The sequence below is a fragment of the Staurois parvus genome, unplaced genomic scaffold (genome assembly GCF_062004578.1).
Source record: "Staurois parvus isolate SC_StPar_1 unplaced genomic scaffold, SC_StPar_1.0 ptg000572l, whole genome shotgun sequence".
NCBI lineage: Eukaryota > Metazoa > Chordata > Amphibia > Anura > Ranidae > Staurois > Staurois parvus.
Window position 1 is genome coordinate 6,951,016 of NW_028318368.1, and position 21,853 is coordinate 6,972,868.

At 31.6% G+C, this 21,853-nt stretch overlaps 1 protein-coding gene across 1 annotated transcript in view; it reads left to right on the forward strand.

Moving 5' to 3' along the window:
- The window catches only part of ZGRF1 (zinc finger GRF-type containing 1), a 145,639-nt gene that overhangs the window by 101,847 nt on the left and 21,939 nt on the right, over window positions 1-21,853 (forward strand). The window contains exon 24 of the mRNA XM_089691846.1: window positions 888-1,011. Within this exon, the coding sequence (XP_089547972.1) occupies window positions 888-1,011 (124 nt within the window). The remainder of the gene's footprint in view (window positions 1-887; window positions 1,012-21,853) is intronic.

Genomic DNA, 21,853 nt, shown 5'->3' on the forward strand with positions numbered 1-21,853 from the left:
TCAGCCTGTACAAAGATAATACAGACTGACAGCAGCAGCAGCTGTCCAGGTGGTACAGATGATCAGCCCTGATGATCACAAGCTTTTTATGTGCTTGTGGATTGCTGTTTATGACACTATTTACAATTTACTGTGTTGATGAAGAATAATTTATCAGGCAGCTAAGCTGACCATACGTGGCTCAGTTTTTTTCGGTTCAGCTATCGATCTGAATAAAACAAAACTGAATTGATTCCCCCATCCTCACATTTGAGGTGCATGGGGGAATTCCCCATGCTGCCCTAATGTATTCTGACAGTGGGTGGGACTCTTAAATTTCAAGAATACACAGATTAGCATTGCAGCCATTGGCTGATCGAGCATCTTTTTTTACCAACAAGACGGTTGAATAGAAGTCAGTCAATAGATTGACTTCTGCTTAACTTCAGTAGCCACACATGGTGCAAAATTCAGTTGATCTCTGCTGACCCGGACAAATTTCAATCCATCTTTGGCTGCCCTAAGAGTTTCAGTTGTATAATTTTGCAGTAATCCGTTGTATTTTTACATTTTAGTGAGGTATAAATATTTCATAACAAATATAAAGCATTGCTTCTCATGTATGTCAGTATGCGCACATAGAGAACATGAAAATAATTATTACTTTTTTTCAAAAATTATATTTTAAAGTTCCAAATATGTTTCAGTGTAGCAATAGCAGTTTATCTGCAGTAGTCTTTGACAACTAGTGGCTTTGTGCTTTGTTTTCTAGAATAGGCAGAAATTAGTTGGTTTACAATATATTGACACTTTTTTTTATGTAATTTTTTGTGTAAGCATGCAGTTTATATAGCAGAGACAATAAGAGAACTCATACCTAGTGATTGTCTGCTATTTCACCTTTGCAGATATCAATGTGAGAAGCTGATACTGGTTGGAGACCCAAAGCAGCTTTCTCCCACTATCCAGGGATCTGAGCCAGCACATGATGGTGGATTAGAACAAACCCTATTTGATCGCCTCTGCTTAATGGTATGGATTATTACAGCAATAATTACGTATGCTGCATTTGAAGTAACAAGTGACAATACTGTTTACATGTAGATCACATAATATTCAATACACCCTGCTCTTTTCCTAAAATCACCTGTGCCTAGACTGTAACCATTACATTACATATTCTAAACAGCCAGTAAAAGAGCTTTAAACCAACAAGTCATTCCTAACCTTTCTAGCTTCTTTTAATAGGAAGTTATTTTTTTCTCAAAGATCACATCAGAAACTCTTGAGTGATGTTTTAATGTGTTTGTAAGGTCCCTCGCACACGGGGCATCTAGCTGCTGTGTGTCCCTCCCGGCTATTTTGCGCACCTTGGAGGGACAGGTGCAGCTTCAGGCCTTGCTGCCTGCAACCTGCGAAAGTCTATGACAGGCTGCGACCAGACAGAGTTGAGTGGTACTTGCGTTAAGAACCCTATGCCATCAGTGACAAATGCTCAGAACACAGAAGACCTGCATTTCAAGTACCCTAAACATGAGTACCACTCGTTACAGTGTTCACCCCTGTTAAGCTGCAGCCTACCATGGACTTTGACAGGCTGCAGGCATGGGATCTGGATCCTGCACCTGTCCTTTCCAGGGGCACTGAGGCCCATTTCACACCAGGAATCACACAGCAACAAGAGCACAATCCTGTGTGATTTGAGTGCAGTGTATTTTAAGCCCACTGAAAACCACATGTGACTTGGTGCAGGCATACGCACATCGTTGCGAGATCGTTAGCATTGCATTGACACCCACTGTTTTGAACGCAATGCAGGAAGCACGCACACAATGCGAATTTCTCACACCATGTTCTGGTGTGACTGGGCCTTTAAACGCAGCAGAAAAGCACGACAGCTTGAAGGCCCTGTGTGCAAGGGGCCTAACAGCTTAGAAACACCAAGCTACCAAGATTAACAAGAAAGTAATAGTGAAAGAGCCAAGATTCCAATACCTATGTAGTGAAGGTGGCTTGTGTGCTTTTCAGAATCTGTAAATACTTTAGTGTGCATGATCTGGGCACTGATTTATTTTAAGATTTCTAAAACTAATATTATTAAGTGTTCTTGCATAGCAAGGAACACTTATTGTTATCTCACAAATATATTCTTATTAAGTGTTCTTGCATAGCAAGGAACACTTATTGTTATCTCACAAATATATTCTTATTCTTATTTTTATTCTTATTCTTATTATTATAGCCAAATTTGCCACGCTAACTCCTCCCACAGTTTTTACACTACAAAGACAAGTAATATATCAAAACGTGCGGATTGTTCCCGATCGGATTGCTATTACTTTGTGGAACGTTTCGCCGAATCGTTCAAGAAATATCGCGGTTTTTGCGGCAAAATTTTCCCATAGGAATGAATGGTGCATCTAGAGTGGCAGCAGAGCACAGCTAGAGTGTGCAAAGGAAAAATCAGAACATGATTTGTAAACTGCCATCACTATGTCATTTTCAAGCCCACCTACACATATCTTATATCAAAACGTTCAGCTAACCCTGCTGTCACTAAAAATGTTCACGGCTAGGACATACTCCTGATAGTTTTCACAATATGACCATTTGTTTGGACCTCACCCCTCCCATTGACTTTCATTGAAACTCCACTTTAGACACAAGAAATTTTAAGGGACGTTTTTAAACTGCGACTGTGCCTTCATTTTTAATATTGCAGAGACATACTATATATCAAAATTTAGGTCTTTTTCTTGTGATTGTCACAATATAAACCTTTTCACGGTAGCATGTATACTTTTAAAACTACAAGTGTTTGAAAATGGCAATCGCCAGTGAACTTGGCAAGTTTAAACAGCCTGTTTTCAGCAGAGCTTCTCACACACCTGTGACTGACTGAGGTAACAGGTGCAAGCAAAGGTCACTCAGGGGGCAGCCGAGTCACATTAGAGTGAGAAATCTACAGTGTGAAAAGAAAAATCAGAACATGATTTGTAAACTGCCATAACTATGTCATTTTCAAGCCCACCTACACATATCTTATATCAAAACGTTCAGCTAACCCTGCTGTCACTAAAAATGTTCACGGCTAGGACATACTCCTGATAGTTTTCAGAATATGACCATTTGTTTGCACCTCACTCCTCCCATTGACTTTAATTGAAACTCCACTTTAGACACAAGAAATTTTAAGGGACGTTTTTAAACTGCGACTGTGCCTTCATTTTTAATATTGCAGAGACATACTATACATCAAAATTTAGGTCTGTTTCTTGTGATTGTCACAATATAAGCCTTTTCACGGTAGCATTTATACTTTTAAATCTACAAGCGTTTGAAGATGGCAATCGCCAGTGATGTCAGCAACTTGGAGCAGTTTGTTTATAACCATGACTCTGCCCTTGGTGTGGAGGGAGTTGCCATAGGAACCCAGCTGTATGAGCAGGAAGCAGAGAGACAAAAGCTAACCTGCCCACTCCAGTTGTGTGGAGGCCAGAACACCACACAATTTCCACAGAAATTGTGAAGACGCCAGTGAAGTAAGCAATTTGAAGCAGTTTGTTTTTAACCGCTCTTCTCTGCCATATTTGAAATCTAATTCTTATTCTTATTATAGCCATATTTGCCACGCTAACTCCTCCCACAGTTTTTACACTACAAAGACAAGTAATATATCAAAACGTGCGCATTGATCCCGATCGGATTGCTATTACTTTGTAGAACGTTTCGCCGAATCGTTCAAGAAATATCGCGGTTTTTGCGGCGAAATTTTCCCATAGGAATGCATTGAGCAGCACAGCACAGCTAGAGTGTGCAAAGGAAAAATCAGAAAAATCAGAACATGATTTGTAAACTGCCATCACTCTGCCATTTTCAAGCCCACCTACACATATCTTATATCAAAACGTTCAGCTAACCCTGCTGTCACTAAAAATGTTCACGAATGCCAGTAGTGTACCGCGCTCCAATATATTCTACCTTATGTGATATAATGAATTCATAAGTGTACCACCGATAATCAAATAATTACATCAATTAATTATACTTAAATATATGATTTGTGTAAATATATAAAATAAATTAATTTATCAATGTGAAAAAACAAAAACTATGAATGAAAAATATAAATAAAAAATAAAAAATATTTGCAGTGGGAATGACAGTTCCTTCTGTATAAATGAGATGGTGTTATTATTCAGTCTGGATAAAAATAAAAATAAAATAAAATTAAAATAAAAATAAAATTAAAAATTAAAATTAAAACAAAATAAAAATTAAAAATAAAATAAATATTAAATAAAAATTAAAATAAATAAAAAATATTTGCAGTGGGAATGACAGTTCCTTCTGTATAAATGAGATGGTATTATTATTCAGTCTGGATAAAAATAAAAATAAAATAAAAATTTAATTAAAATAAAAAAAAATAAAATTAAAATAAAATTAAAAATAAAATAAAAATAAAAATTAAAATAAAAATAAAATTAAAATAAAAATTAACATAAAATTAAAATTAACATAAAATTAAAATAAAAATAAAATTAAAATTAAAATAAAATTAAAATTAAAATTAAAATAAAAAAAAAATTAAAATAAAAATAAATAATTGATATCCCGGATAAGACACTATGTTTCTTTTCTTTAATATTTAATTAATACTAATTTTAGCACGCAATTGAACTTGGCAAGTTTAAAAAGCCTGTTTAGAACACACATGCTGACATTCCTCTCAGAGTGAGTTGTCATAGCAACCCAGCTGTCTCAGCACAGTGAGCCTACTCCGCCCTCTCCAGGTGCAGCAACCAAAGGTCACTCAAGAGGCAGATGACTCACCAGGCTGGACTGTGAGCTTCAAAATACAAGCTGAAATGCATTTCTCACTATCAGGCTTGCAATGTGCACTGCTTACATTTCATCAATCATTTGGTAAAGGTTGCGGCAAGAACACTTTACACAATTTCCCCAGAAATTGTAGATTGTCTAGTTCTTATTTTTATTCTTATTCTTATTATTATAGCCAAATTTGCCACGCTAACTCCTCCCACAGTTTTTACACTACAAAGACAAGTAATATATCAAAACGTGCGGATTGTTCCCGATCGGATTGCTATTACTTTGTGGAACGTTTCGCCGAATCGTTCAAGAAATATCGCGGTTTTTGCGGCAAAATTTTCCCATAGGAATGAATGGTGCATCTAGAGTGGCAGCAGAGCACAGCTAGAGTGTGCAAAGGAAAAATCAGAACATGATTTGTAAACTGCCATCACTATGTCATTTTCAAGCCCACCTACACATATCTTATATCAAAACGTTCAGCTAACCCTGCTGTCACTAAAAATGTTCACGGCTAGGACATACTCCTGATAGTTTTCACAATATGACCATTTGTTTGGACCTCACCCCTCCCATTGACTTTCATTGAAACTCCACTTTAGACACAAGAAATTTTAAGGGACGTTTTTAAACTGCGACTGTGCCTTCATTTTTAATATTGCAGAGACATACTATATATCAAAATTTAGGTCTTTTTCTTGTGATTGTCACAATATAAACCTTTTCACGGTAGCATGTATACTTTTAAAACTACAAGTGTTTGAAAATGGCAATCGCCAGTGAACTTGGCAAGTTTAAACAGCCTGTTTTCAGCAGAGCTTCTCACACACCTGTGACTGACTGAGGTAACAGGTGCAAGCAAAGGTCACTCAGGGGGCAGCTGAGTCACATTAGAGTGAGAAATCTACAGTGTGAAAGGAAAAATCAGAACATGATTTGTAAACTGCCATAACTATGTCATTTTCAAGTCCACCTACACATATCTTATATCAAAACGTTCAGCTAACCCTGCTGTCACTAAAAATGTTCACGGCTAGGACATACTCCTGATAGTTTTCAGAATATGACCATTTGTTTGCACCTCACTCCTCCCATTGACTTTCATTGAAACTCCACTTTAGACACAAGAAATTTTAAGGGACGTTTTTAAACTGCGACTGTGCCTTCATTTTTAATATTGCAGAGACATACTATACATCAAAATTTAGGTCTGTTTCTTGTGATTGTCACAATATAAGCCTTTTCATGGTAGCATTTATACTTTTAAATCTACAAGCGTTTGAAGATGGCAATCGCCAGTGATGTCAGCAACTTGGAGCAGTTTGTTTATAACCATGACTCTGCCCTTGGTGTGGAGGGAGTTGCCATAGGAACCCAGCTGTGTGAGCAGGAAGCAGAGAGACAAAAGCTAACCTGCCCACTCCAGTTGTGTGGAGGCCAGAACACCACACAATTTCCACAGAAATTGTGAAAACGCCAGTGAAGTGAGCAATTTGAAGCAGTTTGTTTTTAACCGCTCTTCTCTGCCATATTTGAAATCTAATTCTTATTCCTATTATAGCCATATTTGCCACGCTAACTCCTCCCACAGTTTTTACACTACAAAGACAAGTAATATATCAAAACGTGCGCATTGATCCCGATCGGATTGCTATTACTTTGTAGAACGTTTCGCCGAATCGTTCAAGAAATATCGCGGTTTTTGCGGCGAAATTTTCCCATAGGAATGCATTGAGCAGCACAGCACAGCTAGAGTGTGCAAAGGAAAAATCAGAAAAATCAGAACATCATTTGTAAACTGCCATCACTCTGCCATTTTCAAGCCCACCTACACATATCTTATATCAAAACGTTCAGCTAACCCTGCTGTCACTAAAAATGTTCACGAATACCAGTAGTGTACCGCGCTCCAATATATTCTACCTTATGTGATATAATGAATTCATAAGTGTACCACCGATAATCAAATAATTACATCAATTAATTATACTTAAATATATGATTTGTGTAAATATATAAAATAAATTAATTTATCAATGTGAAAAAACAAAAACTATGAATGAAAAATATAAATAAAAAATAAAAAATATTTGCAGTGGGAATGACAGTTCCTTCTGTATAAATGAGATGGTGTTATTATTCAGTCTGGATAAAAATAAAAATAAAATAAAATTAAAATAAAAATAAAATTAAAAATTAAAATTAAAACAAAATAAAAATTAAAAATAAAATAAATATTAAATAAAAATTAAAATAAATAAAAAATATTTGCAGTGGGAATGACAGTTCCTTCTGTATAAATGAGATGGTATTATTATTCAGTCTGGATAAAAATAAAAATAAAATAAAATTAAAATAAAAATAAAATTAAAAATTAAAATTAAAACAAAATAAAAATTAAAAATAAAATAAATATTAAATAAAAATTAAAATAAATAAAAAATATTTGCAGTGGGAATGACAGTTCCTTCTGTATAAATGAGATGGTATTATTATTCAGTCTGGATAAAAATAAAAATAAAATAAAAATTTAATTAAAATGAAAAAAAAATAAAATTTAAATTAAAATAAAATTAAAAATAAAATAAAAATAAAAATTAAAATAAAAATAAAATTAAAATTAAAAAAAAATTAAAATAAATAAAAAATATTTGCAGTGGGAATGACAGTTCCTTCTGTATAAATGAGATGGTATTATTATTCAGTCTGGATAAAAATAAAAATAAAATAAAAATTTAATTAAAATAAAAAAAAATAAAATTAAAATTAAAATAAAATTAAAAATAAAATAAAAATAAAAATTAAAATAAAAATAAAATTAAAATAAAAATTAACATAAAATTAAAATTAACATAAAATTAAAATAAAAATAAAATAAAATTAAAATAAAAATAAAAATAAAATTAAAAATAAAAATTAAAATAAAATTAAAAATAAAATAAAATTAAAATTAAAATAAAAATAAAATTAAAATTAACATAAAATTAAAATAAAAATAAAATTAAAATTAAAATTAAAATAAAATTAAAATTAAAATTAAAATAAACATAAAATTAAAATTAAAATAAAATAAAAATAAAAATAAAATTAAAAATAAAATAAAATAAAATAAAATAATAAAAATTAAAATTAAAATAAAATTAAAATAAAAAAAAAATTAAAATAAAAATAAAAATAAATAATTGATATCCCGGATAAGACACTATGTTTCTTTTCTTTAATATTTAATTAATACTAATTTTAGCACACAATTGAACTTGGCAAGTTTAAAAAGCCTGTTTAGAACACACATGCTGACATTCCTCTCAGAGTGAGTTGTCATAGCAACCCAGCTGTCTCAGCACAGTGAGCCTACTCCGCCCTCTCCAGGTGCAGCAACCAAAGGTCACTCAAGAGGCAGATGACTCACCAGGCTGGACTGTGAGCTTCAAAATACAAGCTGAAATGCATTTCTCACTATCAGGCTTGCAATGTGCACTGCTTACATTTCATCAATCATTTGGTAAAGGTTGCGGCAAGAACACTTTACACAATTTCCCCAGAAATTGTAGATTGTCTAGTCTTATTAAGTGTTCTTGCATAGCAAGGAACACTTATTGTTATCTCACATATATATTCTTATTAAGTGTTCTTGCATAGCAAGGAACACTTATTGTTATCTCACAAATATATTCTTATTCTTATTTTTATTCTTATTCTTATTATTATAGCCAAATTTGCCACGCTAACTCCTCCCACAGTTTTTACACTACAAAGACAAGTAATATATCAAAACGTGCGGATTGTTCCCGATCGGATTGCTATTACTTTGTGGAACGTTTCGCCGAATCGTTCAAGAAATATCGCGGTTTTTGCGGCAAAATTTTCCCATAGGAATGAATGGTGCATCTAGAGTGGCAGCAGAGCACAGCTAGAGTGTGCAAAGGAAAAATCAGAACATGATTTGTAAACTGCCATCACTATGTCATTTTCAAGCCCACCTACACATATCTTATATCAAAACGTTCAGCTAACCCTGCTGTCACTAAAAATGTTCACGGCTAGGACATACTCCTGATAGTTTTCACAATATGACCATTTGTTTGGACCTCACCCCTCCCATTGACTTTCATTGAAACTCCACTTTAGACACAAGAAATTTTAAGGGACGTTTTTAAACTGCGACTGTGCCTTCATTTTTAATATTGCAGAGACATACTATATATCAAAATTTAGGTCTTTTTCTTGTGATTGTCACAATATAAACCTTTTCACGGTAGCATGTATACTTTTAAAACTACAAGTGTTTGAAAATGGCAATCGCCAGTGAACTTGGCAAGTTTAAACAGCCTGTTTTCAGCAGAGCTTCTCACACACCTGTGACTGACTGAGGTAACAGGTGCAAGCAAAGGTCACTCAGGGGGCAGCTGAGTCACATTAGAGTGAGAAATCTACAGTGTGAAAGGAAAAATCAGAACATGATTTGTAAACTGCCATAACTATGTCATTTTCAAGCCCACCTACACATATCTTATATCAAAACGTTCAGCTAACCCTGCTGTCACTAAAAATGTTCACGGCTAGGACATACTCCTGATAGTTTTCAGAATATGACCATTTGTTTGCACCTCACTCCTCCCATTGACTTTCATTGAAACTCCACTTTAGACACAAGAAATTTTAAGGGACGTTTTTAAACTGCGACTGTGCCTTCATTTTTAATATTGCAGAGACATACTATACATCAAAATTTAGGTCTGTTTCTTGTGATTGTCACAATATAAGCCTTTTCACGGTAGCATTTATACTTTTAAATCTACAAGCGTTTGAAGATGGCAATCGCCAGTGATGTCAGCAACTTGGAGCAGTTTGTTTATAACCATGACTCTGCCCTTGGTGTGGAGGGAGTTGCCATAGGAACCCAGCTGTGTGAGCAGGAAGCAGAGAGACAAAAGCTAACCTGCCCACTCCAGTTGTGTGGAGGCCAGAACACCACACAATTTCCACAGAAATTGTGAAGACGCCAGTGAAGTAAGCAATTTGAAGCAGTTTGTTTTTAACCGCTCTTCTCTGCCATATTTGAAATCTAATTCTTATTCTTATTATAGCCATATTTGCCACGCTAACTCCTCCCACAGTTTTTACACTACAAAGACAAGTAATATATCAAAACGTGCGCATTGATCCCGATCGGATTGCTATTACTTTGTAGAACGTTTCGCCGAATCGTTCAAGAAATATCGCGGTTTTTGCGGCAAAATTTTCCCATAGGAATGCATTGAGCAGCACAGCACAGCTAGAGTGTGCAAAGGAAAAATCAGAAAAATCAGAACATGATTTGTAAACTGCCATCACTCTGCCATTTTCAAGCCCACCTACACATATCTTATATCAAAACGTTCAGCTAACCCTGCTGTCACTAAAAATGTTCACGAATACCAGTAGTGTACCGCGCTCCAATATATTCTACCTTATGTGATATAATGAATTCATAAGTGTACCACCGATAATCAAATAATTACATCAATTAATTATACTTAAATATATGATTTGTGTAAATATATAAAATAAATTAATTTATCAATGTGAAAAAACAAAAACTATGAATGAAAAATATAAATAAAAAATAAAAAATATTTGCAGTGGGAATGACAGTTCCTTCTGTATAAATGAGATGGTGTTATTATTCAGTCTGGATAAAAATAAAAATAAAATTAAATTAAAATAAAAATAAAATTAAAAATTAAAATTAAAACAAAATAAAAATTAAAAATAAAATAAATATTAAATAAAAATTAAAATAAATAAAAAATATTTGCAGTGGGAATGACAGTTCCTTCTGTATAAATGAGATGGTATTATTATTCAGTCTGGATAAAAATAAAAATAAAATAAAAATTTAATTAAAATAAAAAAAAAATAAAATTTAAATTAAAATAAAATTAAAAATAAAATAAAAATAAAAATTAAAATAAAAATAAAATTAAAATTAAAAAAAAATTAAAATAAATAAAAAATATTTGCAGTGGGAATGACAGTTCCTTCTGTATAAATGAGATGGTATTATTATTCAGTCTGGATAAAAATAAAAATAAAATAAAAATGTAATTAAAATAAAAAAAAATAAAATTAAAATTAAAATAAAATTAAAAATAAAATAAAAATAAAAATTAAAATAAAAATAAAATTAAAATAAAAATTAACATAAAATTAAAATTAACATAAAATTAAAATAAAAATAAAATTAAAATTAAAATTAAAATAAAAATAAAAATACAATTAAAAATAAAAATTAAAATAAAATTAAAAATAAAATTAAAATAAAATTAAAATTAAAATTAACATAAAATTAAAATAAAAATAAAATTAAAATAAAATTAAAATTAAAATAAAATTAAAATTAAAATAAAATAAAAATAAAAATAAAATTAAAAATAAAATAAAATAAAATAATAAAAATTAAAATTAAAATAAAATTAAAATAAAAAAAAAATTAAAATAAAAATAAAAATAAATAATTGATATCCCGGATAAGACACTATGTTTCTTTTCTTTAATATTTAATTAATACTAATTTTAGCACACAATTGAACTTGGCAAGTTTAAAAAGCCTGTTTAGAACACACATGCTGACATTCCTCTCAGAGTGAGTTGTCATAGCAACCCAGCTGTCTCAGCACAGTGAGCCTACTCCGCCCTCTCCAGGTGCAGCAACCAAAGGTCACTCAAGAGGCAGATGACTCACGAGGCTGGACTGTGAGCTTCAAAATACAAGCTGAAATGCATTTCTCACTATCAGGCTTGCAATGTGCACTGCTTACATTTCATCAATCATTTGGTAAAGGTTGCGGCAAGAACACTTTACACAATTTCCCCAGAAATTGTAGATTGTCTAGTTCTTATTCTTATTCTTATAGCCAAATTTGCCACGCTAACTCCTCCCACAGTTTTTACACTACAAAGACAAGTAATATATCAAAACGTGCGGATTGTTCCCGATCGGATTGCTATTACTTTGTGGAACGTTTCGCCGAATCGTTCAAGAAATATCGCGGTTTTTGTGGCGAAATTTTCCCATAGGAATGAATGGTGCATCTAGAGTGGCAGCAGAGCACAGCTAGAGTGTGCAAAGGAAAAATCAGAACATGATTTGTAAACTGCCATCACTCTGCCATTTTCAAGCCCACCTACACATATCTTATATCAAAACGTTCAGCTAACCCTGCTGTCACTAAAAATGTTCATGGCTAGGACATACTCCTGATAGTTTTCAGAATATGACCATTTGTTTGGACCTCACACCTCCCATTGACTTTCATTGAAACTCCACTTTAGACACAAGAAATTTTAAGGGACGTTTTTAAACTGCGACTGTGCCTTCATTTTTTATCTTTCAGAGACATACTATACATCAAAATTTAGGTCTGTTTCTTGTGATTGTCACAATATAAGCCTTTTCATGGTGGCATTTATACTTTTAAAACTACAAGCATTTGAAAATGGCAATCGCCAGTGAACTTGGCAAGTTTAAACAGCCTGTTTAGAGCAGACCTTCTCACACACCTGTGACTGACTGAGGTAACAGGTGCAAGCAAAGGTCACTCAGGGGGCAGCTGAGTCACATTAGAGTGAGAAAGCTGCAATGTGGAAGGAAAAATCAGAACATGATTTGTAAACTGCCATCACTATGTCATTTTCAAGCCCACCTACACATATCTTATATCAAAACGTTCAGCTATCCCTGCTGTCACTAAAAATGTTCACAGCTAGGACATACTACTGATAGTTTTCAGAATATGACCATGTGTTTTCACCTCACCCCTCCCATTGACTTTCATTGAAACTCCACTCTAGATACCTGACATTTTAAGGGACGTTTTTAAACTGCGACTGTGCCTTCATTTTTAATATTGCAGAGATATACTATATATCAAAATTTAGGTCTTTTTCTTGTGATTGTCACAATATAAACCTTTTCACGGTAGCATTTATACTTTTAAAACTACAAGCGTTTGAAAATGGCAATCGCCAGTGAACTTGGCAAGTTTAGACAGCCTGTTTAGAGCAGAGCTTCTCACACACCTGTGACTGACTGAGTCTGGGGTGCAAGCAGAGGTCACTCAGGGGGCAGCTGAGTCACATTAGAGTGAGAAGTGAGAAAGCTGCAGTGTGAAAGGAAAAATCAGAACATGATTTGTAAACTGCCATAACTGTGTCATTTTCAAGCCCACCTACACATATCTTATATCAAAACGTTCAGCTAACCCTGCTGTCACTAAAAATGTTCACGAATGCCAGTAGTGTACCGCGCTCCAATATATTCTACCTTATGTGATATAATGAATTCATAAGTGTACCACCGATAATCAAATAATTACATCAATTAATTATACTTAAATATATGATTTGTGTAAATATATAAAATAAATTAATTTATCAATGTAAAAAAACAAAAACTATGAATGAAAAATATAAATAAAAAATAAAAAATATTTGCAGTGGGAATGACAGTTCCTTCTGTATAAATGAGATGGTAATATTATTCAGTCTGGATAAAAATAAAAATAAAATAAAAATTAAAATAAAATAAAATAAAATTAAATATAAAATAAAATTAAAAATAAAAATAAAAATAAAATTAAAAAAAAAAATTAAATAAAAATAAAATTAACATAAAATTAAAATAAAAATAAAATTAAAATAACATAAAATAAAAATAAAAATAAAAATAAAATTAAAAATAAAATAAAATTAAAAATAAAATAAAATTAAAATAAAATAAAATTAAAATAAAATAAAATTAAAATAAAAATAAAAATAAAATTAAAAATAAAATAAAATTAAAATAAAATAAAAATAAAATAAAAATAAAAATAAAATTAAAAATAAAATAAAATTAAAATAAAATAAAAATTAAAATAAAAATAAAATAAAATAAAATTAAATATAAAATAAAATTAAAAATAAAAATAAAAATAAAATTAAAATTAAAAAAAAAAATTAAATAAAAATAAAATTAACATAAAATTAAAATAAAAATAAAATTAAAATAACATAAAATAAAAATAAAAATAAAATTAAAAATAAAATAAAATTAAAAATAAAATTAAATTAAAATAAAATAAAATTAAAATAAAATAAAATTAAAATAAAATAAAATTAAAATAAAATTAAAATAAAAATAAAAATAAAATTAAAAATAAAATAAAATTAAAATAAAATAAAATTAAAATAAAATAAAAATAAAATAAAATAAAATTAAAATAAAATAAAATTAAAATAAAATAAAAATAAAATAAAATAAAATTAAAATAAAATAAAATTAAAATAAAATAAAATTAAAATAAAATTAAAATAAAAATAAAAATAAAATTAAAAATAAAATAAAATTAAAATAAAATAAAAATAAAATAAAAATTAAAATTAAAATAAAAAAAAAATTAAAATAAAAATAAAATAAAAATTAAAATTAAAATAAAAAAAAAATTAAAATAAAAATAAAAATAAATAATTGATATCCCGGATAAGACACTATGTTTCTTTTCTTTAATATTTAATTAATACTAATTTTAGCACGCAATTGAACTTGGCAAGTTTAAAAAGCCTGTTTAGAACAGGCATGCTGACATTCCTCTCAGAGTGAGTTGTCATAGCAACCCAGCTGTCTCAGCACAGTGAGCCTACTCCGCCCTCTCCAGGTGCAGCAACCAAAGGTCACTCAAGAGGCAGATGACTCACGAGGCTGGACTGTGAGCTTCAAAATACAAGCTGAAATGCATTTCTCACTATCAGGCTTGCAATGTGCACTGCTTACATTTCATCAATCATTTGGTAAAGGTTGCGGCAAGAACACTTTACACAATTTCCCCAGAAATTGTAGATTGTCTAGTTCTTATTCTTATTCTTATTATAGCCATATTTGCCACGCTAACTCCTCCCACAGTTTTTACACTACAAAGACAAGTAATATATCAAAACGTGCGCATTGATCCCGATCGGATTGCTATTACTTTGTGGAACGTTTCGCCAAATCGTTCAAGAAATATCGCGGTTTTTGCGGCGAAATTTTCCCATAGGAATGCATTGAGCAGCACAGCACAGCTAGAGTGTGCAAAGGAAAAATCAGAAAAATCAGAACATGATTTGTAAACTGCCATCACTCTGCCATTTTCAAGCCCACCTACACATATCTTATATCAAAACGTTCAGCTAACCCTGCTGTCACTAAAAATGTTCACGGCTAGGACATACTCCTGATAGTTTTCAGAATATGACCATTTGTTTGCACATCACCCCTCCCATTGACTTTCATTGAAACTCCACTCTAGACACCAGACATTTTAAGGGACGTTTTTAAACTGCGACTGTGCCTTCATTTTTAATATTGCAGAGACATACTATACATCAAAATTTAGGTCTTTTTCTTGTGATTGTCGCAATATAAACCTTTTCACGGTAGCATTTATACTTTTAAAACTACAAGCGTTTGAAAATGGCAATCGCCAGTGAACTTGGCAAGTTTAAACAGCCTGTTTAGAGCAGAATTTGTCACACACCTGTGACTGACTGAGGTAACAGGTGCAAGCAAAGGTCACTCAGGGGGCAGCTGAGTCACATTAGAGTGAGAAATCTACAGTGTGAAAGGAAAAATCAGAACATGATTTGTAAACTGCCATAACTATGTCATTTTCAAGCCCACCTACACATATCTTATATCAAAACGTTCAGCTAACCCTGCTGTCACTAAAAATGTCCACGGCTAGGACATACTCCTGATAGTTTTCACAATATGACCATTTGTTTGGACCTCACCCCTCCCATTGACTTTCATTGAAACTCCACTTTAGACACAAGAAATTTTAAGGGACGTTTTTAAACTGCGACTGTGCCTTCATTTTTTATCTTTCAGAGACATACTATACATCAAAATTTAGGTCTGTTTCTTGTGATTGTCACAGTATAAACCTTTTCACTGTAGCATTTATACTTTTAAAACTACAAGCGTTTGAAAATGGCAATCGCCAGTGAACTTGGCAAGTTTAAATAGCCTGTTTAGAGCAGAGCTCCTCACACACCTGTGACTGACTGAGGTAACAGGTGCAAGCAAAGGTCACTCAGGGGGCAGCTGAGTCACATTAGAGTGAGAAAGCTGCAGAGTGAAAGGAAAAATCAGAACATGATTTGTAAACTGCCATCACTATGTCATTTTCAAGCCCACCTACACATATCTTATATCAAAACGTTCAGCTAACCCTGCTGTCACTAAAAATGTTCACGAATGCCAGTAGTGTACCGCGCTCCAATATATTCTACCTTATGTGATATAATGAATTCATAAGTGTGCCACCGATAATCAAATAATTACATCAATTAATTATACTTAAATATATGATTTGTGTAAATATATAAAATAAATTAATTTATCAATGTGAAAAAACAAAAACTATGAATGAAAAATATAAATAAAAAATAAAAAATATTTGCAGTGGGAATGACAGTTCCTTCTGTATTAATGAGATGGTGTTATTATTCAGTCTGGATAAAAATAAAATAAAATTAAAATTAAAATAAAAAAATAAAATAAAATTAAAATAAAAATAAAATTAAAAATTAAAATTAAAATAAAAATAAAATGAAAAATAAAATAAAAATTAAATTAAAATTAAAATAAATAAAAAATATTTGCAGTGGGAATGACAGTTCCTTCTGTATAAATGAGATGGTATTATTATTCAGTCTGGATAAAAATAAAAATAAAATAAAAATTAAATTAAAATAAAAAAAAAATAAAATTAAAATTAAAATAAAAATAAAAATAAAAATTAAAATAAAAATAAAATTAAAATTAAAAAAAAAATTAAATAAAAATAAAATTAACATAAAATTAAAATAAAAATAAAATTAAAATAACATAAAATAAAAATAAAAATAAAATTAAAATTAAAATAAAAATAAAAATAAAATAAAATTAAAATAAAATAAAAATAAAATTAAAATTAACATAAAATTAAAATAAAAATAAAAATAAAATTAACATAAATAAAAAATATTTGCAGTGGGAATGACAGTTCCTTCTGTATAAATGAGATGGTATTATTATTCAGTCTGGATAAAAATAAAAATTAAATTAAAATTAAATTAAAATTAAAATAAAATTAAAAATAAAATAAAAATAAAAATTAAAATAAAAATAAAATTAAATTAAAAAAAAAATTAAAATAAAAATAAAATTAAAAAAAAAATAAAAATAAAATTAAAATTAACATAAAATAAAAATAAAAATTAAATTAAAAATAAAATTAAATTAAAATTAAAATAAAATTAAAATTAACATAAAATTAAAATAAAAATAAAATTAAAATAAAATAAAAATAAAATTAAAATTAACATAAAATTAAAATAAAAATAAAATTAAAAATAAAATAAAATAAAATTAAAATTAAAATTAAAAAAAAATTAAAATAAAAATAAAAATAAATAATTGATATCCCGGATAAGACACTATGTTTCTTTTCTTTAATATTTAATTAATACTAATTTTAGCACGCAATTGAACTTGGCAAGTTTAAAAAGCCTGTTTAGAACAGGCATGCTGACATTCCTCTCAGAGTGAGTTGTCATAGCAACCCAGCTGTCTCAGCACAGTTAGCCTACTCAGCCCTCTCCAGGTGCAGCAACCAAAGGTCACTCAAGAGGCAGATGACTCACGAGGCTGGACTGTGAGCTTCAAAATACAAGCTGAAATGCATTTCTCACTATAAGGCTTGCAATGTGCACTGCTTACATTTCATCAATCATTTGGTAAAGGTTGCGGCAAGAACACTTTACACAATTTCCCCAGAAATTGTAGGTTGTCTAGTTCTTATTCTTATTATAGCCATATTTGCCACGCTAACTCCTCCCACAGTTTTTACACTACAAAGACAAGTAATATATCAAAACGTGCGCATTGATCCCGATCGGATTGCTATTACTTTGTAGAACGTTTCGCCGAATCGTTCAAGAAATATCGCGGTTTTTGCGGCGAAATTTTCCCATAGGAATGCATTGAGCAGCACAGCACAGCTAGAGTGTGCAAAGGAAAAATCAGAAAAATCAGAACATGATTTGTAAACTGCCATCACTCTTTCATTTTCAAGCTCACCTACACATATCTTATATCAAAACGTTCAGCTAACCCTGCTGTCACTAAAAATGTTCACGGCTAAGCCATACTCCTGATAGTTTTTAGAATATGACCATTTGTTTGCACATCACCCCTCCCATTGACTTTCATTGAAACTCCACTCTAGACACCAGACATTTTAAGGGACGTTTTTAAACTGCGACTGTGCCTTCATTTTTAATATTGCAGAGACATACTATACATCAAAATTTAGGCCTTGTTCTTGTGATTGTCGCAATATAAACTTTTTCACGGTAGCATTTATACTTTTAAAACTACAAGCGTTTGAAAATGGCAATCGCCAGTGAACTTGGCAAGTTTAAACAGCCTGTTTAGAGCAGACCTTCTCACACACCTGTGACTGACTGAGGTAACAGGTGCAAGCAAAGGTCACTCAGGGGGCAGCTGAGTCACATTAGAGTGAGAATGCTGCAGTGTGAAAGGAAAAATCAGAACATGATTTGTAAACTGCCATAACTATGTCATTTTCAAGCCCACCTACACATATCTTATATCAAAACGTTCAGCTAACCCTGCTGTCACTAAAAATGTTCACGGATGCCAGTAGTGTACCGCGCTCCAATATATTCTACCTTATGTGATATAATGAATTCATAAGTGTACCACCGATAATCAAATAATTACATCAATTAATTATACTTAAATATATGATTTGTGTAAATATATAAAATAAATTAATTTATCAATGTGAAAAAACAAAAACTATGAATGCAAAATATAAATAAAAAATAAAAAATATTTGCAGTGGGAATGACAGTTCCTTCTGTATAAATGAGATGGTGTTATTATTCAGTCTGGATAAAAATAAAATAAAATTAAAATAAAAAAAAAATAAAAATAAAATTAAAATAAAATTAAAAATAAAAATAAAAAAATTAAAATTAAAATAAAAAATTAAATAAAAATAAAATTAAAAATAAAATTAAATTAAAATAAAATAAAAATAAAATCAAAATTAACATAAAATTAAAATTAACATAAAATTAAAATAAAAATAAAATTAAAAAAAAAAAAAAAATTATATTAACATAAAATTAAAATTAAATTAAAATAAAAGTAAAAATAAAATAAAAATAAAATAAAATAAAAATTAAAATTAAAATAAAAAAAAATTAAAATAAAAATAAAATTAAAATAACATAAAATAAAAATAAAATTAAAATAAAAATAAAATTAAAAATAAAATAAAATTAAAATAAAATAAAAATAAAATTAAAATTAACATAAAATTAAAATTAAATTAAAATAAAAATAAAATTAAAAATAAAATAAAATAAAAATTAAAATTAAAATAAAAAAAAAATTAAAATAAAAATAAATAATTGATATCCCGGATAAGACACTATGTTTCTTTTCTTTAATATTTAATTAATACTAATTTTAGCACGCAATTGAACTTGGCAAGTTTAAAAAGCCTGTTTAGAACAGGCATGCTGACATTCCTCTCAGAGTGAGTTGTCATAGCAACCCAGCTGTCTCAGCACAGTGAGCCTACTCCGCCCTCTCCAGGTGCAGCAACCAAAGGTCACTCAAGAGGCAGATGACTCACGAGGCTGGACTGTGAGCTTCAAAATACAAGCTGAAATGCATTTCTCACTATCAGGCTTGCAATGTGCACTGCTTACATTTCATCAATCATTTGGTAAAGGTTGCGGCAAGAACACTTTACACAATTTCCCCAGAAATTGTAGATTGTCTAGTTAATATTGTTATTCATCGTTGTCATTTATCTGTTATATCATTGAAAATCATTTCTTAAAGCTGAGCTCAAGACATGCTTCAAAACACCATTGAAATACATACAGGTGAACTGTTTTACCCAGCAAAGGAATTTTAATGCTGTTATAGTGATCCAGGAATCACTGGCAAACAGCACAACCAAATACTGGACTTCTTTTCAGACTACACTATAGTAAAATAATACAGCTTTGTCCTACATATACCCCAGCTTGTAGTTGGAGGATAAGTGGACAGCAGCACATTAATTAAGTTATCTCTCTGCTCTCCATTTCTATAGGCATGGTCAAGTGTTAGATTTGACAGCACTGCTAATGAAGTTACAGAAGGCCAGGATCTAGACATATCAGTATTTGGTTATGTTAGTTCTATAACATAAATGGCTGTATATTTACACTTTAGAAATGACAGTGCATTGTAAGGCCTCATGCACACTGCAGCTCAAAAAAGCTGCTTTTACAGGCATTTCATTTCTCCTCTAAAATTGTACGTGAATGCAGATTGTTGTAACTTAGGTGCAAAGGCAGCTACACCTGTTTTACCCAATGTGGACAGGAGAATGTGCAATATTACTAGTTAAAATGTGCCAATTCCAGATGTGGCAAGGTTAGGGATAGTACAAATAGCTAAAATTGTAAGTGTAGGTAACCCAGGGGGCTAAGGTGTCAGGCCAATGAAGGAAGGGTTTTTAGCAGGGGATGAGGTGTCTGGATGAAGAAGAAGGGAATAGAAGTGTCTTGCCAGGGAAGGATATATGTCAGTGGCAGGGAGGTGTCTAGGTTGGAATGTATGTCAAATGTATATGATGTGGGCAGTTGCAAGATTGTGTATGTGGGGTGGGGGTATGAGTTAGATGGGAAGGCTGTACTGGGGGAATGTAGTGGGGAAGATCTGTAAGGGGTGGGTGTTGGGGATACTCTGTAATGCATGATGAGGTGTGTGGTAGGGAGGTCTTTGGAGGTGGGAGATGGGTGGTGGAGGTCTGTGAAGCAGGGGTAAGGTAAGTGAGGGTATACTCTCTCTTGGGGTAGGTGAGGTGATTAGCAGGGTGATTCTGTGAGTGGTGGTTAGGGTGGGTGTTGAAGATGGTCTGTAAAGAAGTGTTTTTTTTTTTTTTATATTATTAGGGATTATTATTAGTTAGTAAGATTGCTTGGTTGATTTGTCTTTATTGATATACACTGCTCAAAATAATTAAAGGAACACTTTTTAATCAGAGTATAGCATCAAGTCAATTAAACTCCTGCCATATTGATCTGGTCAGTTAAGTAGTAGAGGGGGTTGTTAATCAGTTTCAGCTGCTTTGGTGTTAATCAAATTAACAACAGGTGAACTAGATGGGCAACATTGAGACGACCCCCAAAACAGGAATGGTTTTACAGGTGGAGGCCACTGACATTTTTTTCCCTACTCATCTGACTGTTTTTCACTAGTTTTGCATTTGGCTAGGGCCAGTGTCACTACTGGTAGCATGAGGTGATACCTGAACCTTACAGAGGTTGCACAGGCAATCCAGCTCCTCCAGGATGGCACATCAGTACATGCCATTGCCAGAAGGTTTGCTGTGTCTCCCAGCACAGTCTCAAGAGCATGGAGGAGATTCCAGGAGACAGGTAGTTACTCTAGGAGAGTTGGACAGGGCTGTAGAAGGTCCTTAACCCATCAACAGGACCAATATCTGCTCCTATGTGCAAGGAGAGACAGGAGGAGCACTGCCAGAGCCCCATAAAATGACCACCAGCAGGCCACTGGTGTGAATGTCTCTGACCAAACAATCAGAAACAGACTTCATGAGGGTGGCATGAGGGCCCGACGTCCTCTAGTGGTCTTTGAGCTCACTGCCCGACACCATAGAACTCGATTGGCATTTGCCAGTGAACACCAGAATTGGCAGGTCTGCCACTGGCACCCTGTACTTTTCATAGATGAGAGTAGGTTCATCCTGAGCACGTGACAGACATGAAACGGTCTGGAGAAGCCGTGGAGAATGTTATACTGTCTGTAACATCGTTCAGCATGACCGTTTTGGTGGTGGGTCAGTGATGGTCTAGGAAGGTACATCCGTGGAGGGATGCACAGACCTCTACAGGCTAGACAATGGCACCCTGACTGCTATTAGGTATTGGGATGAAATCC